The 24,950-nt window shown below is 44.9% G+C and overlaps 1 protein-coding gene and 1 non-coding gene across 13 annotated transcripts in view; both read left to right on the forward strand.

The window, feature by feature from the left end:
* Window positions 1–24,950, forward strand: part of TENM2 (teneurin transmembrane protein 2) — a 1,274,635-nt gene that overhangs the window by 1,145,580 nt on the left and 104,105 nt on the right. For all 12 annotated transcript variants that reach the window (XM_064376511.1, XM_012461093.3, XM_064376512.1 and 9 more), the window contains one exon: window positions 20,903–21,049. In XM_064376511.1, coding sequence (XP_064232581.1) covers window positions 20,903–21,049 — 147 coding nt within the window. The remainder of the gene's footprint in view (window positions 1–20,902; window positions 21,050–24,950) is intronic.
* Window positions 1,217–1,335, forward strand: LOC135275112 (5S ribosomal RNA). The gene has a single exon (XR_010342831.1). It is a non-coding gene; the product is annotated as a 5S ribosomal RNA (ribosomal RNA).

Consider the following 24,950-nt stretch of genomic DNA (forward strand, 5'->3'; position numbering starts at 1 on the left):
CATAGGAGTGGCCATGTAAAATAGACATAAGGGCCAGAGTCGTGCAGTGGAGGCCAGGGACAAGAATCTTCTCTGAGTTTCCTTGGATAGAACACCCAAGAAAGTCGGACTGAGCAGCAGTGACTGGGGCTCCTCCAGAGTCATCATTTTCCCCTCTATGACTGGGTTCAAGAGCTTTGTTACATAGTCCCTCTGGGCTATGCCTTCCCCTCTGCTTGATGGACATATGTGCTCTATGTCCTGCTCTACTCAGAGGAATTCCTTGGGATTTGCAGGCATGACCCAGAGAGAAGACTCCAGTTCAGCAGTGTAAACCTGTTGATCTTTTTCCCAGGACAGAACAGCATAACACAAGTATTCTGCATTTTCTAGATTGCCTTGCTCTTCCTTCAAAATTGTCTCAGATCAAACTACTGATTTCTGGGAACAGTTCCCAGCATGATATTCTACTATAATCATTCCCATTCTCTGCATGCAGGCATGCCATAAACATCCTTCAGAGGCAGATGCAAAACCAGGGAAACACCTGGCCATTTTAAATGCATGTGTTGGAAAGATAACTAGACTTACTGGCGTTGGAACTAGAAAGGCTGACATATCTACCAGCTTCCCATCTGATCCCACAAATCAGAACATGCTTCTTTAGAGCCAGAGGAAACTGCCTTTCCCAGGGGAGAAAACCTTAAAGATCCAGCCAGAAAGTTTGGGAAATGTCTGTTGATCTAGTTGGAAGGAGGAATTGATTAAGCATCCAGAATCAAGAATGATGTTTCAGCTCTTCCCTTCCCAGTAGATCAAAATCAATATTGAATATTTAAAAGGTATGTAGATTTAAAAAACCATTTCTTTATATACCTAAGCATATAGGGAGAAATCAACTTGTGCTTTCCACGCGGCTATGCAGAATGGAAACTGTACAGGCTCTCGAAGGCCAGCCTGAGGCTTCTCTGTATCTTCATTCACCATGCCTCTCAGAGCATCAGATGGATCAAACATAATTTGTATTTTTCACACACATACACAAACATATCTTCTTCAGAGCGAATGGAGCACTGTACCGGAGCCATCTCTGTCTTAGCAGCCTCGGGGGCGTATATTCCAGAAGTTCTAAAAAGGCACAGAAGACACATATCCCCAGTGCTGCCTAACCCAGTAAAACCGTTAAGAGTCAGGTTGCATGGTTTGCAGACATCCCGGAGAAAGAATGCCTATTTAAGTCTACGGCCATACCACCCTGAACGCGCCCGATCTCGTCAGATCTTGGAAGCAAAGCAGGGTCGGGCCTGGTTAGTACTTGGATGGGAGACCTCCTGGGAATACCGGGTACCGTAGGCTTAAAACAAAAAAGAATGCCCATTCAAGCCCACCAGGTTGAACTAGCCATCACATTGAATTAACTCCTGAAGCTAAAAGGTGAAACTCAGGGAGGCCCAAGTAAACAGAGGTGCTGATCATTAGGGAGTTTGGGCCGCTAGAGTTTCTACTTTCGGCCCTGCTCAGGCTTCAGAAGACGCAGAGGTGAAATTCCAGTTTAGCTGAGTGTAGCCGGCTGGACCAACGGGTCACTTTAAATCATGTCTAACTGATCTCAGTGCTCCTGGGATGGCTTTACCTCGACATTTAAATTTCTGTTTCCATCACCAGTGAGATGGGATTATGCAAAGTAATACAACTTTCAAATATTTTCTGAGCAGTAATGCAGCGATTAAAACAAACGATTTCAGTGTTATAAAGTTATGTCTTTTAGAAGACGTTAAAATGTTGCTGATACTGATCACAGCGAAGTAAGAAGCTGCAAGCCAAGGCTTTGAGGTAATAGGACAGAGGCCCTGAAAGCAGCGTAAGGCTGATACATAAAGAAGGTAGTTGAAACCAAGCCGAGAATAGCTTCAGAATCTAGAGGCATACGTGGCTGGGGGCACTGCCTTTTACTTTGTCTTTCCTCCCAGGCTGCGGCTTTACCCCTTTCTCTTAAAATCCTGACAATACTTCTCAAGAAATGTGGTCTCTGACAGAGCCAACTCCTCTGGATGAGCCAAACGTGGCACCCAGCAGCAAAACATACTATTCAGAAAAGTCCTAAATGATCCTCTGCCTTCGAGCCTAGAATATAGTAGATGTTCAGCAAATGCTAGCTGGCTTGAGACTCCCTGTATGCATCCTCCCCACCACCTGTCACCACCCAAATCATTTAAGATAGAGAAAATGAGAAACCACAATGCATCTGAAAGTAGTTGGGGAGGGAATGATGTGAATCCACTGTGAATTAGCTTCAAAAAATGCTATGCTTCTTAGGTGCTTAGATAGCCCATTTTTAAGGAATCAAGAGCTGGATTCGAAGAAGGAATACCCAAGGCACTCACCAAGTAAATAAAGGGTTTCTCTTGAGTTTCGGAATGTTCAGATTTGAGCGAGGGATTTTTTTTGCCTGTGACCCAGTACATAATTTGCAGTGGGGGTAATATCACACCCAACAGAGTGAAAAATTGTTCTGGGGGTGGGTGAAAGTCTTACTCTTTTTATATATAAAACATATGTATATGACATAAACAGCTATGTAGCGTATCTTTAGCATTGAGAGAGATGAATTGTGGAGGGAGTTCTAAAAAGGTTTCTATGGTAGGAGATAATGAAAAAAAAGTTGAGAAATATTAACCTGGTAGAAGAGGTGATAGATTGATCCATTTCTAGGGCTTCAGCGGAAGTGATCTCAAGCATCCTCAGGGAAGACACCGTTTCTTAGGAGACTCTGCCAACTCATGCTTCTGTCTTTATCGCTCCTGCCTGCTGGCCCATCTTATTCTAAATCAGTTTGGACTGAAATAACCAGGCAGGCCACATAATTGATTTGGTGCATGTTTTTAATTTAGTGATTTACTGAATTCCCTTCTCAGAAAATGCCAACTAACATTACTGAGTACTTATCACAGAACTGGCCGATCCGAGTGCTAGGTTCTCAGCATGGCTCCTCTCTTCTAATCCTTATGTCAGTTTTGTGAGGTGAATACTATTAGCATCATCATTTCACAGGTGAGAAAACTGGCTCAGAGAGGTTAAGCAGTGTGTGAAAGGCTTATCTGTCAATGGGAGTGGCCGGTGAGTGCTAAATCCAGGTTTACTTGACAGAAACCAGGCTTACTCATTGCACTTTGCTCGCAGGTAGTTGCAAGGGGGTTGCTTGAGAGTCCAAAAATGAAATCAGAGAATATGGGCATCAGGGGACCCCCCCCCACCTGTCGGAAAGTCATCCCCTGCAGGAGTTTGTCCTTGGTGATGGAGGAAAATCCCCCTTTTCAATTCACCAGTGCTCCCCCAAGCCAAAGAGTACCCTAAATAATCTCAGATTCCAAAAATGACTCACTGCTACTCTGCATAGGCATAGTTGGCCAGCTTCCCTAAATTTAAGTTGACTTTCTATCAGAGTTCACATTTCCACCAACTTTTCATTAAATTAATTATTCAAAACAATTCAGAGTTAGCGTTCTCACAGCAACTGTAACTCTGCCATGACTAGATTAAGGCGTAAATTGAACAGCATGTTTTGCAATAAAGTTAATTTTATATTCACCAGAGAACTGAGTTATAGTTGCTGTGGGAACCATCAATTCGAATCTCTTGACTTTGGTGCATTTAAATTCTCAACCACAGCATTGCACACGGTAGCAGATTTTGCACGGACGTTGAATTTGCTTCACACCACGGCCTGGCTACCCTGAACTTGGAAGTCCTGTCAGAAATGAATATTGCAGCTTTCCAGCTTTCCCAGCCTTCTACTTATCCCGGTACCTATGACACTAGACGTAGAAACAGCCGAGAAGCCAAAATGATTCCAATTTTATCTTGAAATTATCTGTTTTGGGGAAGTGAATTTCCTTAGAAGCACTGAGTCTCTGGCAATGTCAGTAAAGCAGGCAATGGCGTTGTTTTTGTGTGCAGCCAGGATTTTCATGCAAGGATATTTTTGGTTCTGCGCTATATTATTCAGTACACATGGGGTGACCTCTGAAAGCTCCAAGTCCTTGCATGTGCCATTAATCATGCAGGCATGCACAGCCATACATCAGAACTTATTGGAGCTCTGGAAAATCTAAGTGACATTTCCCAGAGCCACATAAAACCCAAGCATCCCTAAATCAAGACGCATTGCAGGGCCTCTAAAAGGTACGTTCAGCAGAACTGGAATAGAACTCAGGCTAAATGCTGGTGGTATGGAATTGGGAACATGTGCCAAGTAAAGACAGAGGCTTGTTTGGAAGGAATAGCAGAGGAAGATGAAACTCTGAGATGGTTAGAGATGCGAGCATTCCATTCGCGAGGATTATCGATTTTTGTACCTTTATTGGAAAAATCAGTCATGCTTTCTGCCTCCTGGGAATTACTCTGCTGCAATTTGGGAGTGTGCATGTGTAGAAACTCTGCAGGTTAGCAGCTGAGTACCAGCTCCCATTCACCATTCAATTATCCATTTAGCTAGAATGTGACTTAGCAGAAACAGACTGCTGTTTTGCATGTATAAGATGTATTTGAAAGGAGGGATATTTGTTTCTCTGTAAATGAGAGGATTTCCAAGGAGAAGCTCCTGCCTTCCTAAGGGCACACTCATTATGCAAAATTGAAGAGTGGCACCTAATGAAATCATAGGCCAGACCGTTGGAATTCTGACTACCATTCTACAAGCTTTCAGGAAACAAAAGTCTCTTATTTCTCATACTGTGCCACACATGAATGCACCTTCTGAATCAGAACTACTGCAAAACTTGTAGATAAAGACCTGTAATGATCAGTGGCCTCCCCACCAAGTCCTTGATCAGCTAAAAACTATGTTTAAAAGAAAGTTTCAGAGAGCAGGGTATGTTCATAATTAAGGATTCCCTGGGCCATGTGGATGGGACAGGTAAGTGACAGATGGCTTTGGATTCATGACTAAGGGTGGACAAGGGAAACACCGTGCCAGCCAGAGGAAAGAAAAAAGAGTGAAGAAGGAAGGGAGAAACTGGAATGTTTTATTGCTTCTGTACAAGGCAAAAAGTGCCATAAAATGGCCGGGCATGGTATCTCACGCCTGTAATCTCAGCACTTTGGGAGGCCGAGGAGGGTGGATCATGAGGTCAGGAGTTCGAGACCAGCCTGGCCAACATGGTGAAACCCCGTCTCTACTAAAAATACAAAAATTAGTTGGGCGTGGTGGCATGCACCTGTAGTCCCAGCTACGCAGGAGTCTGAGGCAGGAGAATCACTTGAACCTGCGAGGCAGAGGTTGCAGTGAGCCGAGATTGTGCCACTGCACTCCACCCTGGCAACAGAGCAAGACTCCATCTCAAAAAAAAAAAAAAAACAGTGCCATAAAACATATGGGCTACTCTATGAGACTGTTTGACACATACTGTTTGTGACCACATCTTCACAGGATTTAGATGGATTTTTGGTAAGGAATGTTTGACAGATTAATAATAAATATAAACATATGAGATAGATAGATAGATAGATAGATAGACAGATAGATAGATAGATAGCACAAGCTTTTTAAGCATGTCCGAGTGTCCCATTCAGATCCAAGCTGGCCTATAGGGTTAAAGAGAACACAAAGGAATTAAAAGACCAGGAGTAATAACCTGGGAGCATGCTTGGGCGGTTCAAAGAGAACCTATTGCCAAAAACTAGATGAAGCTGGCTGGATGAATTCAGCCTTGAGGTCTGATGTCACTGTGTTAAGAAGAGCGAGGTGGCCAGGTGTGGTGGCTCACACCTGTAATCCCAGCACTTTTGGAAGCAGAGGCGGGCAGATTACCTGAGGTCAGGAGCTTGAGACCAGCCTGGTCAACGTGGTGAAACCCCCTCTCTACTAGAATTACAAAAAATTAGCCGGGCATAGCTTGTAATCCCAGCTACTAGGGAGGCTGAGGCCAGAGAACTGCTTGAACCAGGGAGGTGAAGGTTGCAGTGAGCCAATATCACTCCATTCCACTCCAGCCTGGGCGACAAGAGAGAAAAAAACTCCATTTAAAAAAAAAAGAAAGAGGAGGTATTCGTTTGCTGGAGATGTTCATGTGAGGTTGTCAGCCCTGACCTTGCAGACAGAGCTGCTGTGACTCAATGGTTCTCTCTGCTTCTCCACTCTCAGCCATGTCTGTCCTAATGCAGCACGATGCTCCCCTGTTATCCTTTCCCTTCATCTCCACGTTATTTTTAGTATGAAAAAGCAACTTGGAGAGGAGGGCAGAATCCTCACAAAACCCAGCCTGTGCAATCTCACCTGCCTGCTAGTTCCAACCGAGGAGTCCGGTTTGCTGCATCAACAGGGGTAGTTGGTGGGGAGTGCTGTTTATAGATGGTGTATTTAATCCTCTGCTTTTCTGTCTCTAAAGCCTTCCCCTCCTGAGGCATGTATAGGGAAACATAAACACATCTAGCATTAGCAGTGCCACATAGGGTCACAGAGCACAAATCTGTGCCCTGCCCAAGCCTCCTCCATGGCTTACCTAGATGGTCCTGATGGGTCTCTACTGGCCAGCCTTCCAGATTCTGCCCTGGCCCCATCCTCTGTCTATTCCTCATCCAGCACAAAGGGAGCCTTTAAAAACTCATGTGAGATCAGACCACTCTTCTGCTCAAAACCTTCCAATGCCCTCTTTTCATTCAGAATAAAGCTAATATCCTTACAGTGGACTACGAGGTCCTACCCCTCACTCACTCTGCCACGGCCACACGGGCCACCTCTGTCCTTCCAATGCCCCCCACGCTCTCATGCCTAGGGCCTTTGTACCTACAGTTTCCTCTGCCTGCACCACTATCTCCCAAATATTGGCATGATTTGCTTCCTCCCCTCCTTTAGGATTTTTCTCAAACAACTCATCAGCAAGGGCTTCCCTGACCACCCTATGTAAGACAGTGACCTCCATCACACACAACCCCATCATGGTCCCCTCTCCCTACGTTTCTCTATACCAGTTATTACCATCTGACAAGCCATATTAATTTTTATTTGTTTATTGTGGGCCTCCTCTCTGTAGAATGTAAGAGCTTCAAAAACAAGACTTTGTCTCTTTCACTGACCACTGTATGCCATTGTCTACAAACTACCCGGTGCATAATAGATGCTCGATAAATAATTATTGAATGAATGAAAGAATAAACTCATGAGTCTACAGCAGAAATCAGCATATTCTAATCATCCAGTATCTGTTTGGTGTGGGATTGGTATTTCTCCCTTGAAGGTCCTTTCGGCCCCTGATTCTCACATACTGAACTCATCAAGGATTAGGGAGAGGGCAGGAGACAGAAGTCAACACTTGACAGGGAGACTACCCCACCACTCAGGCAGGATGCCATGTGGGGGATTCCCCAAGCAGGATCGTCATGGTGCATAGTCCTATTCTCAGCTTTAGAAATCCCATTGTGTTTCTGTTGACAGAGTGGATCAAGCTCTAGACTGACTCCCTCACCACTACCCACATTCCCATCTAAACCTGAAATGGCCATTCAATAATTCACAGTGAGGAAACTCCACATCTGCTCAGTGTGTTTTCTCCCTAAAGGGAAATCTATATGGGAAATGAAGTTAAAAGCAGAAGATTGCTTGGGGAACAAGAAATCAAAGCAAGTAATATGATATTCTGAGGCTGTCTTCTCCCTGTACAGTCCTATCTGGCTGGGGGGCGCAAAGTGCATGGGCTGAGAGTTGGACAGGCCTCGGTTCACACCCTAACCCTTTACCACTTGCAGTGATTTATGACCCTGGGAAAGTTAATTAACTTCTATGAGCTTCAGCTTTTTCAGCCACAAATGATAATAATATGTACTTCATACCATCCTTGAAATGGCTCAGTGAAATAACAACGATGTTAATTGCTGAGCATGGACAAATGGCAGGGGCTGTTGCTTCCCACCCCTCTGTTGAGCCGGACACCCTCACCCTTGAACTGACCCTGGCTCCCTCTTGCTCCACCAGCTCCCTCTCCATGCCCCAAGCAGACCACCCCTTTCTGTTGGCATGCTTTTCTGAGACTGGTTGAGATTTCTAAGCCCTGCGATCCTTAATAGTGTCACCTCACCCACCTCTTGAGTTTTAAGGGGAATTCTGTCAATAACTTGTCGCGTGCATTATGTGCAGATCTTACTCATGTAACTCTCAGGAAATTATCTCATTTTTCTCATTTTCATTTAAGTCTTTGGAGGGCACCTTCCTGGAGCTTTGTTGTACGGACTACCTGATCCTGTTTTAAATAACAGTGTTTTAAATAACACCTCATAACCAATTCCAGTGCGAATCAAAAGCTTTCCTAAACTGTGCATAGATCTTTCTTCCACCATTGAAGGACACTTTTATTTATTTATTCATTCATTCATTCATTCATTCATTCATTTTTGAGATGGAGTTTCACTCTTGTTGCCCAGGCTGGAGTGCAGTGGCGTAACCTCGGCTCACCGCAACCTCGGCCTCCTGGGTTCAAGCGATTCTCCTGCCTCAGCCTCCCAAGTAGCTTGGATACACCATCACGCTTGGCTAATTTTGTATTTTTAGTGGAGACAGGGTTTTTCCATGTTGGCCAGGCTGGTCTCGAACTCCCTATCTCGAGTGATACGCCCGCCTCAGCCTCCCAAAGTGCTGGAATTACAGGCATGAGCCACCACGCCCAGCCTGGAGGACACTTTTAACACAAAGGACAACAATAATAATAGGTATCTATTGTAGAATATTTATTATGTGCCATGCGTCATGTCTCCTATTTAAACTTCAACAACCTTCTGGGGTAGGTACTTCTATTGCTCTGGTTTTGCAAATGGAGAAACTAAGGAATTGAAAAGCTTATGATTTTTGCCCAAGATCTTGCAGCCAAAGGGTCAAGCCAAGGTTGGAACCAAGGCCACCTAGATTCAGAGCCACTACCTTCACTATCCCAAGTACTGTCACACGTTGACTGAGGTGACCTGACGCAGTGGCCCCGGGAGGCAGCAGACTCTGTTGGAGGCCCTAACATACCAAAACAAGTGACTTGGTATAAAAGTCTGTCCCTTCTTTCTTGCCTTTGGGGGCCTTCATCTCTGTCCCCACCTCTGCCTCCAGGACAATCAATGAAAAGGGCCTAGTCCTAGCCTGTTTTCAATGACGACCAGTGATCCCAGGCTATCTCCTGGGACACTAGATTTTCAGTGTGAAAACCTGCACAGTTCAGGGCAAACTGGGATGGTTGGTCACCCTAGTTGAGAGCAGGAACCATTGGCTGGTGTCAAATCCTGGCTCCCCCACTAACCCACCCTGCTACTTTGGCCAAACTATTTAACTTCTCCATTCATGCCTCCATTTCATCACCTATAAAACAGGAATAATAGTAGAACCTACCCCGTAGGGGTGTGGTGACAATTAAATAAGCAAATGCATGAAGGGGATCTGAAAGTGCCCGGCGCAGAGAAATGACCTGTCCCTGTGAGGGTTTGCTATTTTCGTGGCTATTATATAAAAAGCTTTCTAAAATCCAGAATTTCATCCTGGGGCAGATTCTGTGCCTAGCTCTTTTAACATCTATTAGAAACATTTAGTGATTTCCTTACATTTCCTGAAGTTGCACTAGGAGCAGTAACAACAACAAAAAAAATGGCAATTTATGGTTGGCCTGATTTTACACTAGTTAAAAGAGAGCCGTCAACCCTGCAGAAGTAACAAGTCCGTGCCCACAGGCCTCCTCGGTGTTATTTGTATTTTTATGACCCTCCTGTGACTATAAGGATGCTCAGTGGGTGTAGAAATTGGGTGGTTAAAAATAACAAATAAGAAATCAAAGTCGCGCCTTGTCCCTATTTCCATACTGGTAGATACCACATTCATTATTTGCTGGACAGCTGTGGGAATAAGCTGCACAAGGTACAACAACTTGATTCTCCTCCAAGAACCAAATTAAACCACTGGACTCTCTTATTATTGTTATCCCTGCCTTTGTGTAATGCTTGTCACTCTCTTAAGCTACCCACATGCATTCTCTCCTACTCACTGAGTGCCCTAGTCTGCCTCTTTCAGTCCAAAGGTATCTGCTTCTTACAAGTTGAAAGGCCCAGACTGACATCCACATTCATACACAGCCCCTGTCATCAACTTGATTTTGAACCCTGGGCTGCAACCAGCTACTTCTTTTGCTTGGAGGAATGTCATCCTTCCAAAGGCTTGGGATGTGGCCTGTGGGAAGCTTTTCCTTTTGCCTGGCTGCTGAATCAAGGGCACAGTGAAGCAGCAAAGAAACAAAGCATGGGTTTTGTTTTTTTAATGCACTCATTCAACAGCTATCTTTAATGCACTAGGGTGGGAATTAGGAAAACAACCATAAACAACTGAGCCAAAGCCTTTACACTTGAGGGGTTTGGAGGCTTCCAGGAAGACGGGCACTGAACCACGTGCTCTCATCATCCGTTACACATAGGAATCACCTGGGTAGCTTTAAAAAAAAAAAAAAAAGGGAAGATAGACGGGGCATGGTGGCTCACGCCTGTATCCCAGCACTTTGGGAGGCTGAGGCAGGCAAATCACAAGGTCAGGAGTCCAAGACCAGCCTAGCCAATATGGTAAAACCCCATCTCTAATAAAAATACAAAAAATTGGCTGGGTGTGATGGTGGATGCCTGTAATCCCAGCTACTCGGGAGGCTGAGGCAGGAGAATCTCTTGAACCTGGAAGGCAGAGGTTGCAGTGAGCCGAGATCCCACCACTGCACTCCAGCCTGTGCATAGAGTTGAGACTCCATCTCATAAATAAATAAATAAATAAATAAATGAAACAAACACCTGGGTTGCATCCTCAGAGACTGTGATTTAATTGGGGTGCAGTTTAACATGGGAATTTTTCAAGACTCCCAGGTGATTTGAAAGTGTGTTGGGTTAAGACCCATTGCTTTAAACAAAGGGTTCATTATAATTATTATGAGTGCTACAGAGAAGGGGAAGATGGTGCTATAAAAGCACGCAATGGGGCAGGAACCCTGAGCTGGAAGCCAGGAAAGCCATTCCTACACAAGGGCCAGCTGAGCACAAGGTGAATGGCTTTAGCCAAAGTGGGTGCAGGGAGTGTAGTTTAGAAAGACACATGTGGAAAAGCCCACAAGAAGAATACAGGTTACATTCATTAGTTCTTTGTGGCTGAAGCCCAGAGAACAGAGACAGACGTGATGTGAGAAGAGAGAAATGAGCAGAGCCAGATCATGCAGGGCTTTGAGGCCCTTTTAGGGGTTTAGGACTTAATCCTAAAGTAGAGGCTCTCACATTGAGCAAGCATCTGGATCCCAAGGGCTTGTTAAATGCAGACAGCTGGGCCCCATCCCCAGAGGTTCTGATTTAGTAGGTCCAGGATAGAGCTCAAGAATGTGCGTGTCTAACAAATTCCCAGGAGATGCTGCTGCTGGTCCCAGGACCACACTTTGAGAAGCACTGCTCCAATCTAAAGCAATGGGAGAAACTCCTGAAGGACGTTCAGCAGGGGCATGGAATGAGTTGGAGTGCACTTTAGCAACACGGTGCTATTCACTTCTGTAACTAGCAAAGGTAATATTCCAGGGAGATAAAGCAGGCAGCCCTGGGAAAGCACAGGCCCGGCCGGACTCCACTGCAACTGGGTGATCACAATTCAGCTGGAATCACTGAGTAACTGATATGGGGTTTCCCTCCCAAGAAGAGCTGTTTCCATTACTGTTGCCTAGATTCTCTGTTTCCTCCCATGATCATCTACTTTAAAAAAAAAAAAGTATCAATAAGAGCTTGAAACATCAAAACACCAAAAAATAAGATATATCTTCCTTTTTCCTCTTTTTTTTTTTTTGAGATGGAGTTTCCCTCTTTCGCCCAGGCTGGAGTGAAGTGGTGTGATCTCTGCTCACTGCAACCTCTGCCACCAGGTTCAAGCGATTCTCCCACCTCTGGCTCCCGAGTAGCTGCAATTATAGGCACACACCACCGTCTCCAGCTAATTTTTGTATTTTTAGTAGAGACAAGGTTTTGCCATGTTGGCCAGGCTGGTCTCGAACTCCTGACCTCAGGTGATCCACCTGCCTCAGCCTCCCAAAGTGCTAGGATTACAGGCGTGAGCCACCACGCCCAGCACCTTTCTCCTCTTTATTCAAATGTGAAAAATGTGTTTTTGTTGTTTTCTCAAGTTCATCATTTTTCTGCAGACAAGGCTGAGCCTACTGCCTTCCCGGTCCCGTGCAAACAGAAACGTTACTGATCAGTGAGAATCCAGGTGCATGCAGAAAACGTGCAGCCTAGACAGCTGGAAGCAAATCTACATCACCTCATAGAAGCTGTGCTGTTTCTGGTGCTGTTAGGGTTGTGGGGAGTGATTTCTACCTCAGGAGCAAAAGCCAAGCAATAGACCATGGAGAGGATCACTGCCTCCCAACACCCCAGCCCAGCGTCCCCCATACTTGCATCTACACAAACCCTTAAAGACATATAGACACCGTTGAAACAAAGAGGAACATCTGCCTCTCTCAATTTTCCACATCTTTCCTAACAGAGTAGAGTCCACCGTGGACGTGCAGGTTCGTGGCTGTGTGTCCACGCCAATTTGTGCCTAGAAACAGAGTCCCCACCTGCCCCCCACAGCTCCCTCCTGCACACACGGGTGAGCAAGAGGGACAAGCCCTGCTGTTTTTCCAGAGACCAGAGACCAGAGTGATTCTTTGGCAGCCAGTCTTACAAAATTAGTTGGACTTTTTCCCCAGAGTGCCTCGAAGCATCAGATTAATTTTCTGAGCATTTGCCACTGCTGTTTAGTATAAATGGCTACTGAACCCCTGGTGATCCCCAATCTCCGACACCTCAGCTATTTTCAACTACAAAGAGCTCTGGAATGTAATGGCAGGCTCTATTATTAAATAATTTCCAGTATGTGTGTGTGCTTTTTAATTCCAACAATGCACAGCACCAGGAAAAACAGTGATATTTAAAACTGTTGGTGAGGGGGGGCCTAATTAAGTTAATATTCAAAAGCACAATTCTTCCCAAGAGAAAGGGCCCCCATGTTGACCACCTGCAAGTCTCCTGCAGCTCATAATTGTACTTAGCTTCAGTGGATTTTCTTCTCACTCAGCTAGTCCAGTGTGGCATTGCTAGAGTTTTGGCTGGTGGTCATCGGGAGAATGGGGATTTCTTAGGCTGTGACACAATCACACACTGAGGACGCTTGATGAACCTACATTGTTTAACTAGAAAAAGGATAGGCTCCTGTTTTTTTCCCTGATCTCAGAGTGAAGCAAAGAGAAATGACCTACACTTTGGGCTATGCCCTAAAGGGAAAGCTTGCCATAATTATAATATTTGTCATAACAACTATAGGGACAGTGACAACAATTAGTGCCACTATCTACTGAGCACTTCCAGTGTGCCAAGCTCTGCTGAAATCTTTGGCTTTATCGTTCCATTTAATACCTCTGGCATCTGTTTAAAAAAAATACAGTCTTGTCATCATCCCTAAATTATTCCATCAACATATACTTCTTGAATGTCCATTACATGCCAACCATTCTTCTAGACCCTGAGAAGATCTCCACGGACAAAGGAGGCAAAACTTTCTGCCTTTCTGGAAGCTGTATTCTATTTTTCGTGTGTGAGACAGAGTTTCACTCTGTCGCCCAGGCTGGAGTCCAGTGGCTTGATCTTGGTTCACCGCAACCTCTGCCTCCCAGGTTCAAGTGATTCTCCTGCCTCAGCCTTCTGAGTAGCTGGGATTACGGGCATGCACCACCATGCCTGGCTAATTTTTGTATTTTTAGTAGAGACGGGGTTTCGCCATGTTGGCCAGGCTAGTCTCGAACTTCAGACCTCAGGTGATCCATCTGCCTCGGCCTCCCAAAGTGCTGGGATTACAGGCGTCAGCCACCACACCTGGCCTGGAAGCTGTATTCTATTGGAAGAGAAAATAAATAACATTAATTAGGAAAATATACAGTTTTACAAACAGGCTGAGGCTCAGAGGGGTGGATCTACCAACCCAAGGTCACACAGACAGCAAGAAAGACATCCAGATTTCAGTCCTAGAACTCTGATTCCAAGCCAGCTTAAGGTTTTCCCCATAGTTGAAAAAAAACGGTTTTTTTTAAATCCTAGTTTGACCTAGGGTATAGGTGCTCTTCCGATGGTCTCTTGAAGCAAGCAGGGACGTCTCACTTCTCTGGCTCTCCCGTCCTCTGTGTGCATTTCCATGCAGCCTGGTTTGTGTTTTCACTCGTGTTTCCATCTGGATAGGGTACTGCCCTTTATGCTTTTCTTAGGCACGCTAGATGTTGAATATTCAAATCCTATTTCTCTCTTCGTACCCCTCATGTGGTATTAGCCACTTATTTCTACCTTTAAACTGCTGCACGTGGCAGAACATTTCTTGATGCTTTTTTAGAAAAGCCTTTTATGGTAATTATAGCTTTCTTCAAGTGCATTTATGCTTCCCTTTTTACTGTGCTGTAGACGTTATTTTGTTCATACTTAATTTTTGTTAAGGCAAAAAGCCTGCCTACCTGGTAACTGTGTGGACAGACTTTTTTTTTTTCTAGTGGTTGGAATTTTATGTGTAGAGTCTTGGAAATTCTTTCATTTCCACTCTGCCAAAGGCATTAGATTCAGCCAGAGTTATTTATCATGTCCCTCAACAACTTACTGAGTACTAGAAATCCGAGAGTAAACAAACTAGACACGGACAGTTTTACACCATAGCAGGAGGGCCCGGGGGAGCCGTTTGGTTCACAGTAGGGGCAGCATTCAAAATGTAGGTAATAACAACGTGCACATTTATTACGACACTTTTCCAGCAGGTGACAGTAAAATGTCTTAAGGAAGGGCTGCTGCAAGGCCTAGCAAGCATCAAGCAGGTACCAGCCACTTGTGATACAGCAGGGCATATAGTACCCCATAAAAGAAAGAATAAAGATACCATGACCGGTGCTGCTGGCCTGAGCTTGAGAGCTTTGGAAAAGCTTCCAGGAGGAGATGACTTCTGAGTGGGGATTTGAAGGATATATTGAAGTTAGGGAGGTGAGAAAAGGGAAAAGGAAAGGCCAAGTGGCTTAAGTCTAATCAAAGCCTAAAGTGATACTGAGATAGGCTGATGTGGTAAGAGCCGGTTCATGTGAAGTTGGCAAGCCCAGTTCAGGACTTCAGGCTTTACCCACGGGTCAATGGAAAGCTACTGAAGTGTTTCCAGCAGTGTCCAGAATGTGAGAGGTGGGTGATGGCACAAGACTGGAGACAGGGAGACCAGTTAGGAGGTTTTGACAAGAGTCTGGACCAAAGATGAGGATGGCTGGGGTTACTATGGTAGCAGTAGGGGTGGAAGTAGAGCACAGATTCCAAGGTATTTAGGAAGAAGGACAAATAGGAGTTCTTGCAGTTAAGAGGAAAATTAGGCAGAACTCGGCTGGCATTAGGTACTAGAGATGAGAGAAGGTAGGAGAGGAGGGGAATAATTAGGAATGACTCCAAGGTTTCAGTGGTGGACAATGGGGTTGATACCTGAATGTGCCATGTACTGCTCAAGGGAGTTTGTGAGGAGGAAAGGTAAAGACTCAGAATTCTTTTGAGTTTGAAATGCTTATGAGTGTACAGATAGGGAACAGATGGCCATGTTGAGATGCAAGTCGGAGTTCAAGTCTGGAGGTCAGAAGACTGGAGCTGAAGATTTAGGGGCCATCAGAGTGTAAGGGGGTGGGTTGGTTGTTTTTTGTTTTGTTTTGGTTTTGGTTTTTTTTTGAGACCGAGTCTCACTCCCTCGCCCAGGATGGAGTGCAATGGTGCAATCTTGACTCACTGCAACCTCCACCTTCTGGGTTCAAGAGATTCTCCAGCCTCAGCCTTCTGAGTAGCCGGGATTATAGGTGCCCATCACCACATCCAGCTAATTTTTGTATTTTTAGTAGAGACGGGGTTTCACCATGTTGGCCAGGCTGGTCTCGAACTCCTGACCTCAGGTGATCCACCCACCTTGGCCTCCCAAAGTGGGTTGGTTTTTTTCCTTTAATCCCAAATTTCCACATCAGCTCGCTCTATATATAGGTTTGAATATGACAGAACTAGCCCACCATATCACTGGTATCCTTGAAAATTCTCTCTGGGAAGAGAACTTTTGATATTGGAGAGGAAGTTTCTATTATCTGCTCATGACTCTTAGGAGAGTTTATAGATATGGGGCAGGCAGACAGAAAAGATATACCACCCCCTGACTGTTTTTATTCATTTCATTCACACCTTCTGTGTGCCTAAAACCAGGCCAAGCTCTGGGATTCAAAACCAAACAACCAAATCTTGGATCTCATGGGGGTTTATGTCTAGGGCCAGGTTTCTCAACCTTAGCGCAGTTAGCATTTTAGGCTGTTACCATTCTTCATTGTGGGGCCTGTCCTGTGCATCACAGGATGTTGAACGGCATCCCTGGCCTCTACCAACAAGATGCCAGTAACACCCTCCTCAAATTGTGACAATCAAAAATATCTCCCATCTGGGCATGGTGGCTCATGCCTGGAGTGCTGTAATCCCAGCACTTTGGGAGGCTGAAGCAGGCTGATCACTTTATATATATATATATATATATATATATTATATATATATATATATATATATAAAATCAACTGGATGTGGTGGCATGCACCTGTAGTCCCAGCTATTCAGGAGGCTGAGTGTTGGAATAAAAGTTTGGAGTTGTAAAGAAAATGAGTATTTAAGTAAAGGATTTTTTAGTAAAGCAAACTTATTTTTGTAGAAGGGTGTTGTTTATAGGGCTGGTTGTTATGAGAGTACACTGAATAAAGAAGGGGTTTTTATTTTTAACGCAGTTTGTTTTTGGTATTGTGTTTTGCCTCTATTGGCTGGAGTTGGACTGTATAATTTAAGCTGAACTTGATTGGCTAGCTTGAAGAGTGTAGGGGTGTGTGTAATGAAGAGGTAAGGGCAGTTATGGTGGGAAGAGCTGTTGCCACGGAAGGAGTAATTTACCGAGTGAGTAGTAGATGTGGGCTTTGTAGTTGTTTACTGAAACTAGGGCAGGGTGGCACAAAGGATGAGGAAATCTGGTCTTCAAAGTGGGGAACAAAGAACAAGGGAACTAAATAAACTAAACTCTTTGAAGAGAGACTTCTTGTGTCTAACACTGAGGCAGGAGAATCGCTTGAACCTGAGAGGTGGAGGTTGCAGTAAGCCGAGATCGCGCCATTGCACTCCAGCCTGGGTAACAAGAGCGAAACTCCGTCTCAAAAAATAAAAAATAAAAAAAAAAGGCTCTAATCCCAGCACTTTGGGAGGCCAAGGTGGGCGGATCACAAGGTCAGGAGATCAAGACCAGCCTGAAACCCCGTGAAACCCCATCTCTACTAAAAATACAAAAAAAATAGCCTGGTATGGTGGCACGCGCCTGTAATCCCAGCTACTCGGGAGGCTGAGGCAGGAGAACTGCTTGAACCAGGGAGGCAGAGGTTGCCGTAAGCCAGGATTGCCCCACTGCACTCCAGCCTGGAAGACAGAGTGAGACTCCAAATAAATAAATAAATAAATGTCTTCAGACAATACGAAATGTTTCCTGGAGAGAAACGGGGACAAAATTGCCTTAGTTGAGGACCACTGGTATAGGGTCATGATAGAACAGGCTCCAGGCAGCCAGCTCTCTCTAGCTCCATAAAAGAGGAACCAAACAGGTAGGCTTGAAGGGGCTTTACACTGGTGTCTTGGAGACAGGCAGTATTAGCCTGAAATCCAGAAGACTTCCTATAGGAGACTTCTTCGATGCCCCAGTATAATCCCATTAGCCCAATGCCACTTCAGTTATAGCATCCTCTCCAGAGAAAAGCCTCTACCTTATACCCATTTGCCCTCCAGACTAATTACTCCCTAGGTTTTGTTTTTCCTTAAGCAGAAGCTGGCTTTGCACTTTACAAACACAAAGGATCACCTCCTCAGAAGGCCACCAGTAGAATGAACCTGTGCTGGGGTTAGCTTGGGGTTGCCTAGCAACGCCATGCACATACCAGGGCTGTTTTCTTCCTCTTCAAGCTAAAAGCGAAGTCCTGTCCACTAATTCCCAGCTGCCCTGAAACTTCTCAGAGATTTGCCAGCTTCCTACGGTTTGTGTTTTCATCTTCCTCATATGATGTGGAGAAAACCTGCTACTGTGGTCTGTTTATCTCACTTTAGTTGGTCGGCAGGGGAAGGGTGGGGAGGAAGCAAGAGAGAAAGAGAAGGGGTGAAAAAAAAAGCGTCATTCAATCTAGAAATATACATATTTTGAGTGCATATCTCTGACTGACACATTAGTGTTTTTTGCAAATTTAAATTTGATGGAGCGGACATGGGTTTCCTATACAATGAGGCTTCTGTTGACACATTGGACAGGAATTTAGTCAGACATGAGAACTTAAGGTAGCTAAATAACAAAGCACCTCCAAATAGATACCATGCTGAGCAAATGTTGGTAGGTCTGTCATTTAGTGCATTTTCTGTGATCCATTCCCCAAAACTCTACCAATAGAAATTGTTAAAGCTGAAGGTAGCTGGAGGTTGGAGAAATTCTCTTTTCCTTGAGAACCTGTGAAATGTCCCTTGGGCTTTTCCTACTGAGCTCATTTTGTTCCTGCAGAAATGTATGTGGCATTTCTCTGCAACTGGGGGTGGCTTTCCCTCCACACACCCGCTCATGGTATGCAGAGAGCAGGGGTTTTCCAGGCAGGGCCACAGTCAGGATGGAGATGTGAATCTGGGCTTTGTGAGGAGAGGTATGTAGACCGAACACGACTTTCTCCTGGTGTGCACACACTGGTGCTTTACTTGCCTGCTGGATTTAGTGCCAGGCTGTGCAACAAAAGAAAACGGATTCCTTGGTTAAGTCTCCCTGTTTGCCCTCTCAAGATAGCTCGGCTTCCCTAGGGACTGCCCCACGTTAGGTCTCCTCTGTTGCATGCCCTCCTGTCTCAGATCCTAATCCAATACCACCTTCTGGAAAGGATGAGAGGCAGCAAGCACTGAAGAGCGAAACTCCTCTTCTTAAAGAAGTAAAACTTAACTGCATACCCTGAGACCTTGCTTCTTAGGAATATGTCTTTAAATTCCTACCACTGGCCAGGCACAATGTCTCATGCTTGTAATCCTGGCACTTTGGGAAGCCAAGGCTGGAGGATCATTTGAGGCCAAGAATTCAAGACTAACCTGGGCAACATAGCAAGTCCCTATGTCTATTAAAAATTAAAAAAAAAAAAATTCACTGGGTGTGGTGGTGCACACTTGCAGTCCTAGCTACTAAGGAGGCTGAGGCAGGAGGATTACTCAAGCTCAGGAGTTCAAGGTGGCAGTGAGCTATGATCATGCCACTGCACTCCGCCTGGATGGTAGGGTGAGACCGTGTCTCAAATCCCCACCATTGCCATATGCATATATTAGGTTTATCAGCATTCTCATAAGGGGTACTCTAGAGAAAAGAAGGAAGGTGTTAGGTGAAGGCCTCTGGAACACTGGAAAGAGGAGTAGGGGAGATGCATCCTTTTGATTCACAAGATTTGGGTCAGGAAGGTTTCAAATCAATTACCTCCATCATTATAAGGCTTTTTATCCTTCACCATGGCCCAATCCAGCCTGCACTTTATGTAGTTTAAAAATAGACATAGAAAAAGATGGAAATAGAGATGGTGTAAGAGGTAGAGATCGGATTCAAGATAGACATAGATATTCAAGGAAATTACTTTCTGGGGAAAATTAAATTAATGATCATTGGGGTATATTTAAATGAAGTAAGAAAATATATCCCAAGTGCACAACTCTGCAAATTTACTAGAAGTCATTGCATTGTACACTTAAAAAAGGTGAATTTTATGGTGTGTAGATTATGCCCCATTAAAGCTGTTAAAAGGATGAAAAATGAAAACATGTCTAGGAATTCTTACCAGAATGTAGGTTTTGTGAGTGTGGCCACTTCCTACCTGTTCTCTGCTTCTCTCCTACCTGTTGTTATAAAGAGCCTCGGAGGCTCTGCTAGGGAGACATTTCCCAGACTCCTTTTGTCCAAACTCAGCTCAGGAGAATGGCGGCTGCCATTGTTTTGAGTGCTGGAGTAATTAGAGAATTACATAGGCAGCTGATTTTGCACACACATGTGAGCACATACATACAAACACACACACACACACACACACACCGAAAAAGGAAAAGAAATCCACAAAATAAGAATTACCTCTACCCCATCGCCTTTCCCCCAAGCATGTATATTTTTTCTTCTATCTTTCCCCAATTCATGGCACCCAGCATCCATTCCCTCCACAGCCTTCAAATCCTGCAGTATTTTTAAATCGTGCCATACATAGGTTGAGTGATAAGCAGCCAACATCTTTAAGTGCCCTTTAAAACTAAATATTACCTGTATAAGCATATGAAAATAACCCAGCAAAACCATCCAGTTTTTGGTCACAAGAAGCTCATGATAATCCTATGTAAATATATATTTAAAATTCTGAAAGATGGTGGGCACTTTGCCTCCATCCCGGGTTGATAGGGATTTTTTTTCTCTTCTACAGAAGAGCACTTCTTTAAAAAAAAGAAAGAAAAGCTTCTTTTCAGTAGCATCAATCCTGAGCTATTGGCTGGAAATCACAGCCTCGCTAGTCTGGTTGTCAGCTCAGCACTGGTTTAGTTGTCTGGGATGTGCATTGAACTCCCCGCTTTGGGAAGGTTGCCTCTGACCTAGGTCAGTTGTCACTGGGGATCCCCTGCATCTGCGACCCCACTCTGTCTTGCTACTGCATGCGTTGCCTGCTCCCCCCACTCTCTGGAAGGCAGGCGCGGGCCCCACTGTGAGGCTGGCCCAGCGGCTGCCCTGCGGCCTTGCTCCCCTCTGCATGGCTCCCCTGCTTCCCCAGCGCAGCCTCACGTCCCTCCTTCTCATCCTCTCCATTTCTCCAACCAGATGGCTGCCCTGACTTGTGCAACGGTAACGGGAGATGCACACTGGGTCAGAACAGCTGGCAGTGTGTCTGCCAGACCGGCTGGAGAGGGCCCGGATGCAACGTTGCCATGGAAACTTCCTGTGCTGATAACAAGGATAATGAGGGAGGTGAGCACGCGTCTTCTCATTCCCAGCCCCTACGAGCACAGCATTGTCCATGCTTTCGTCATGAGTCATTTTCCTTCTGAAAGACCTTCCCTGCATTATTGTCAAATGTTGTTGTAAGATTTCCTTCGAAGCAAATGCAGCAGAGAACGGGTGTCCTTATGCCAGCGAGGGACTCCAGGAGACACGGGCTGGAGGCACTGGGGGTTGATGCTGGCTGAGAATTCCCAAGTGCCCATTGCCACAGAAAGGTGGCTGGGCCCCAGTGCTGCCTTCAGGGTGACTGGTCCTGCCAGACCTTTCAGGGCTGGGGGTAACAGTCGGTGACAATGAGGATGACAGCCTGTTCCTCATACCCTCATACCGCACCAAGCTGTCACAGGCAATGCCTGTTGCCTTCATCCTTATAGTCCTTTGAGATGTCACTTTACAGATGAGGAAACCGAGGCCTGAAGAGTGATTAAGTAACTCTTTCAAGATAATCCAACCACCTTTAGTAAAATTGAGACCCAAACCCAACTGTGACTCCAAAGTGTCTGTTGTAACCAGTTGCCAGCAAACTATGGTCCATGGACCAAACCTGGCCTGTAAGCTAAAAATAGTTTTAACATTTCTAATGGTTGGGGAGAAAAAATCATAAAAAGAACAACATTTGATGATGTGAAAATTATGTGGAATTCAAATTTTGATGTTTATAAATTTTTAAATCACTTTATTGAGGAATAATTGACATATAAAAAGCTGTGCATATGGCTGGGCACAGTGGCTCATGCCTGTAGTTCCAGCACTTTGGGAGGCCGAGGTGGGCAGATCACCTGAGGTCAGGAGTTGGAGACCAACCTGGCCAACATGGTGAAACCGTATCTCTACTAAAAATACAAAAATTAGCCTGGCATGTTGGCATGTGCCTGTAGTCCCAGCTACTTGGGAGGCTGAGGCAGGAGAATCACTTCAACCTGGGAGGTGGAGGTTGCAGTGAGCAGAGACCATGCCATTGCATTCCAGCCTGGACAACAAGAGCAAAACTCTATCTCAAAAAAAAATAAAAAGCTATGCATATTTGATATACAGTAGTCCTCCCTTATCTGCTGGGATATGTATCAAGACTCCCTGTAGATGCCTGAAGCCATGGATAGGACTTAATTCTATGTAGACCATGCTGTATTTTTTCCGTCTGGTGACCGAGACAGCTGCTGAGTAACTAATGGGCAGTTAGTGTCTACAGTGTGGGTATGCCGGACAAAGGGATGATCCACAGCCCAGATGCAACAGTGCAGGACAGCGAGAGATTCCATCGAGCTACTCAGAACGGCCTGCAATTTAAAACTTATGTCTTGTTTATTTCTGGAATTTTCCATTTAATATTTTTGACCACAGTTACTGTGGAAAGTAAAGTAAACATCTCAGTGAGTTTGGGAATAAGTATACACCTATGAAACCATCACCACCATCAAGGCCATAAACATGTCCATCACCTCCCAAAGTTTCCTCCTACTGAATGAACTGAGGGCCGGGCTGCTTGTTCTTGAGGTCCAATAACGAGATGCAGACAATCAGGAAAGAAAGAAACTCTCTGGTTACAGAAATCAACTCTCTCAGGTACAGGGAGAAGGCCGGAGATAATTCACCAGACCAACTCAAAATTACAAAGTTTTCCAGTGCATATATACCTTCTAAGCTATACGTCTGCGCATAAGTGTGCATTCATCTGAAGACAAAAGTGATTGATTCCGTCTAATCTATAACTAAGGTTTGGGTCCTGGAGATCTTCCTCCGGAACCTCAGTAAATTTGCTTCATCTAAAGGGGTCCTGGTGCCAGGTGTGAGTACCCTTATCTTGTCTCCAGGTAAGGTGTGGAGCTCTGGGGAATTCCTTTAGACTCCCAATACAACTTGTTTAATCCTAAACGGGCCCTGGTATGAGGAATTTAAGATGCCTTTGTCATCTTGTCAAGGTTCAAGGCCGAGGAAAAGCCTAGGCAAGACTTTGGTGGGCTTTTGTGACATTCCAGCCTTTGTGTAAGGGTGCTGGTTCTTTCTACCTTTAATATGTAACCTAACCATTCATTCAGGGCAAAACAGTTGTCATGGAGGCCTGCCTGTTCAGCTATTGGTGAGACCTGGCCTGCCACACTGCTCTCTTTGTTATTATTGTTTTGGGGTGATTTTTTTTGGTTTCAGAAGTTTTTATGGTAAGAACATTTTAACGTGAGATCTACCCTCCTAACATATTTTCAGTATACAGCACTTTGTTCGCTGCAGACACTATGCTATGTGGTAGATCTCCAGAATTTCTTTATTTGTATCACTGACACTTTGTACCCCTTAACCCACACCTCCCCATTTATTGGAATATAACCATGCCCCTTTGTGTTAAGTGTGCTCTGAATGAAGAGACCACCTAAACAGGCTTTGTGTGAGCAATAAGGCTGTTTATTCACTCGGGTGTGAGCGGGCTGAGTCCGAAAAGAGAGTCAGCAGTGGGTGGTGGGATAGAAGCTGGCTTTATAGGTTGGGGTAGGTAATGGAAAGTTACAGTTCAGGGAAGTTTCTGGCAAGCTGGTGGGGGGTGTCACAGGGTCCAGCGTTGCAAGGTTGACTTATCAGTTGAGGCAGGAACAGTGGTAGACTGTCACAAGGTCGGTTAATCAGGCACTGCAGGAGCTAGCTGTTCTCCTTTTGTGGTTTTTCTGTCACCTTAGGCTTTCTGGCTCCAGGAGGCCATCTGGAAGTGTGCGTGCGGGCCACAGGGGTCACCATGGCTTGACTATGGTATACTCCATGGTGCAGTCAGTTCAAAGTACCTTGCAATTTGTGTATGTTTTGTCTAGGGCGGCTTTCACTGTCCAGGTCATAGTGGAGTCACAACGAAAACCACTTGGCCATCAAAGCCTAAAACATTTACTTTCTGGTGCTCTATAGAAAAAGTTTTCTGTCCCCTATTGTAAACCTTTGAGCTGAATTGCCCCATGTTTCTTCCTGATGGAGTGCTAAGTTTTTGGGGCTAAATGAGGTTGGGTTAGCACATGGGCCACTTGATCTAAGAATACTGTAGGATATTCCCTAGATGTTAGTTCAGGTGTGTTATCCGCCCCCACCAAAATTACTAACTGATCAGAATTCACCAGGGGCAGAGGTTGTTCCACAGTGTAAGAAGATCCAGGAGTCCAATCATTTGATTTAACAAAAATGTATATAGTGCCACCTTGGACCAGTCATTGAAATCTAGGAATATCAGTGACCAAGTCAAAGTCAGCCACTGCCTTCATGGCCCCAACAGGTCCTTTCAGTGGTGTCCAGAGCGGGGTGTAATCCATCGGGGTGGTGGATGACAGTATATAGTCATTCTATTTTTACTTTTTCTTATCCTCTTAATGGCTTTTTTGCAGTTTCCATAATTTATGATTGCCGTCGTGCCTATATGTAATTTGTAAATAAACAGATGTACATACACTGATAGGAGTACACAGTCAAAACAGTTTACAGACCTGATGCGGTTTACAGAGCTCCCATTCATTCATTTTCTCTTTCCTGAAACAGAGCCAAAAGAGAAGGCACTTTAATTCATTTTTTAACAAGTTAAGGCATAACTACATAATGCTTTTTTTTTCCCAAGTCAGAATCACACGACTTTTGCTGGGAAGGTTCACTGTTTCCCTTCTGCCTCCCTGGTGATTTCACTGAGCACAGCGGTTGCTTACAGATCAGCTTCTACTTCCAGAAAGGAGCTGCTCTCCTGGCTCCCTTCCCTGTTCCTGGTGTCAACAACTGAAAGTATAACAAATGGCTGGAATGCCGCACAGAGGGGAGAGAGGGAACTCTGGGGGACTGTCTCCCCAGCATACCCTGCCTTACCCATTTCCCTCCCCACCAGCGCTACCCCTGATCCCAGCTCCCACCTGGC

Source organism: Aotus nancymaae, unplaced genomic scaffold (genome assembly GCF_030222135.1).
Source record: "Aotus nancymaae isolate 86718 unplaced genomic scaffold, 86718_ANA_hifiasm-v0.15.2.pri h1tg000015l_0, whole genome shotgun sequence".
Taxonomy (NCBI): Eukaryota; Metazoa; Chordata; class Mammalia; order Primates; family Aotidae; genus Aotus; species Aotus nancymaae.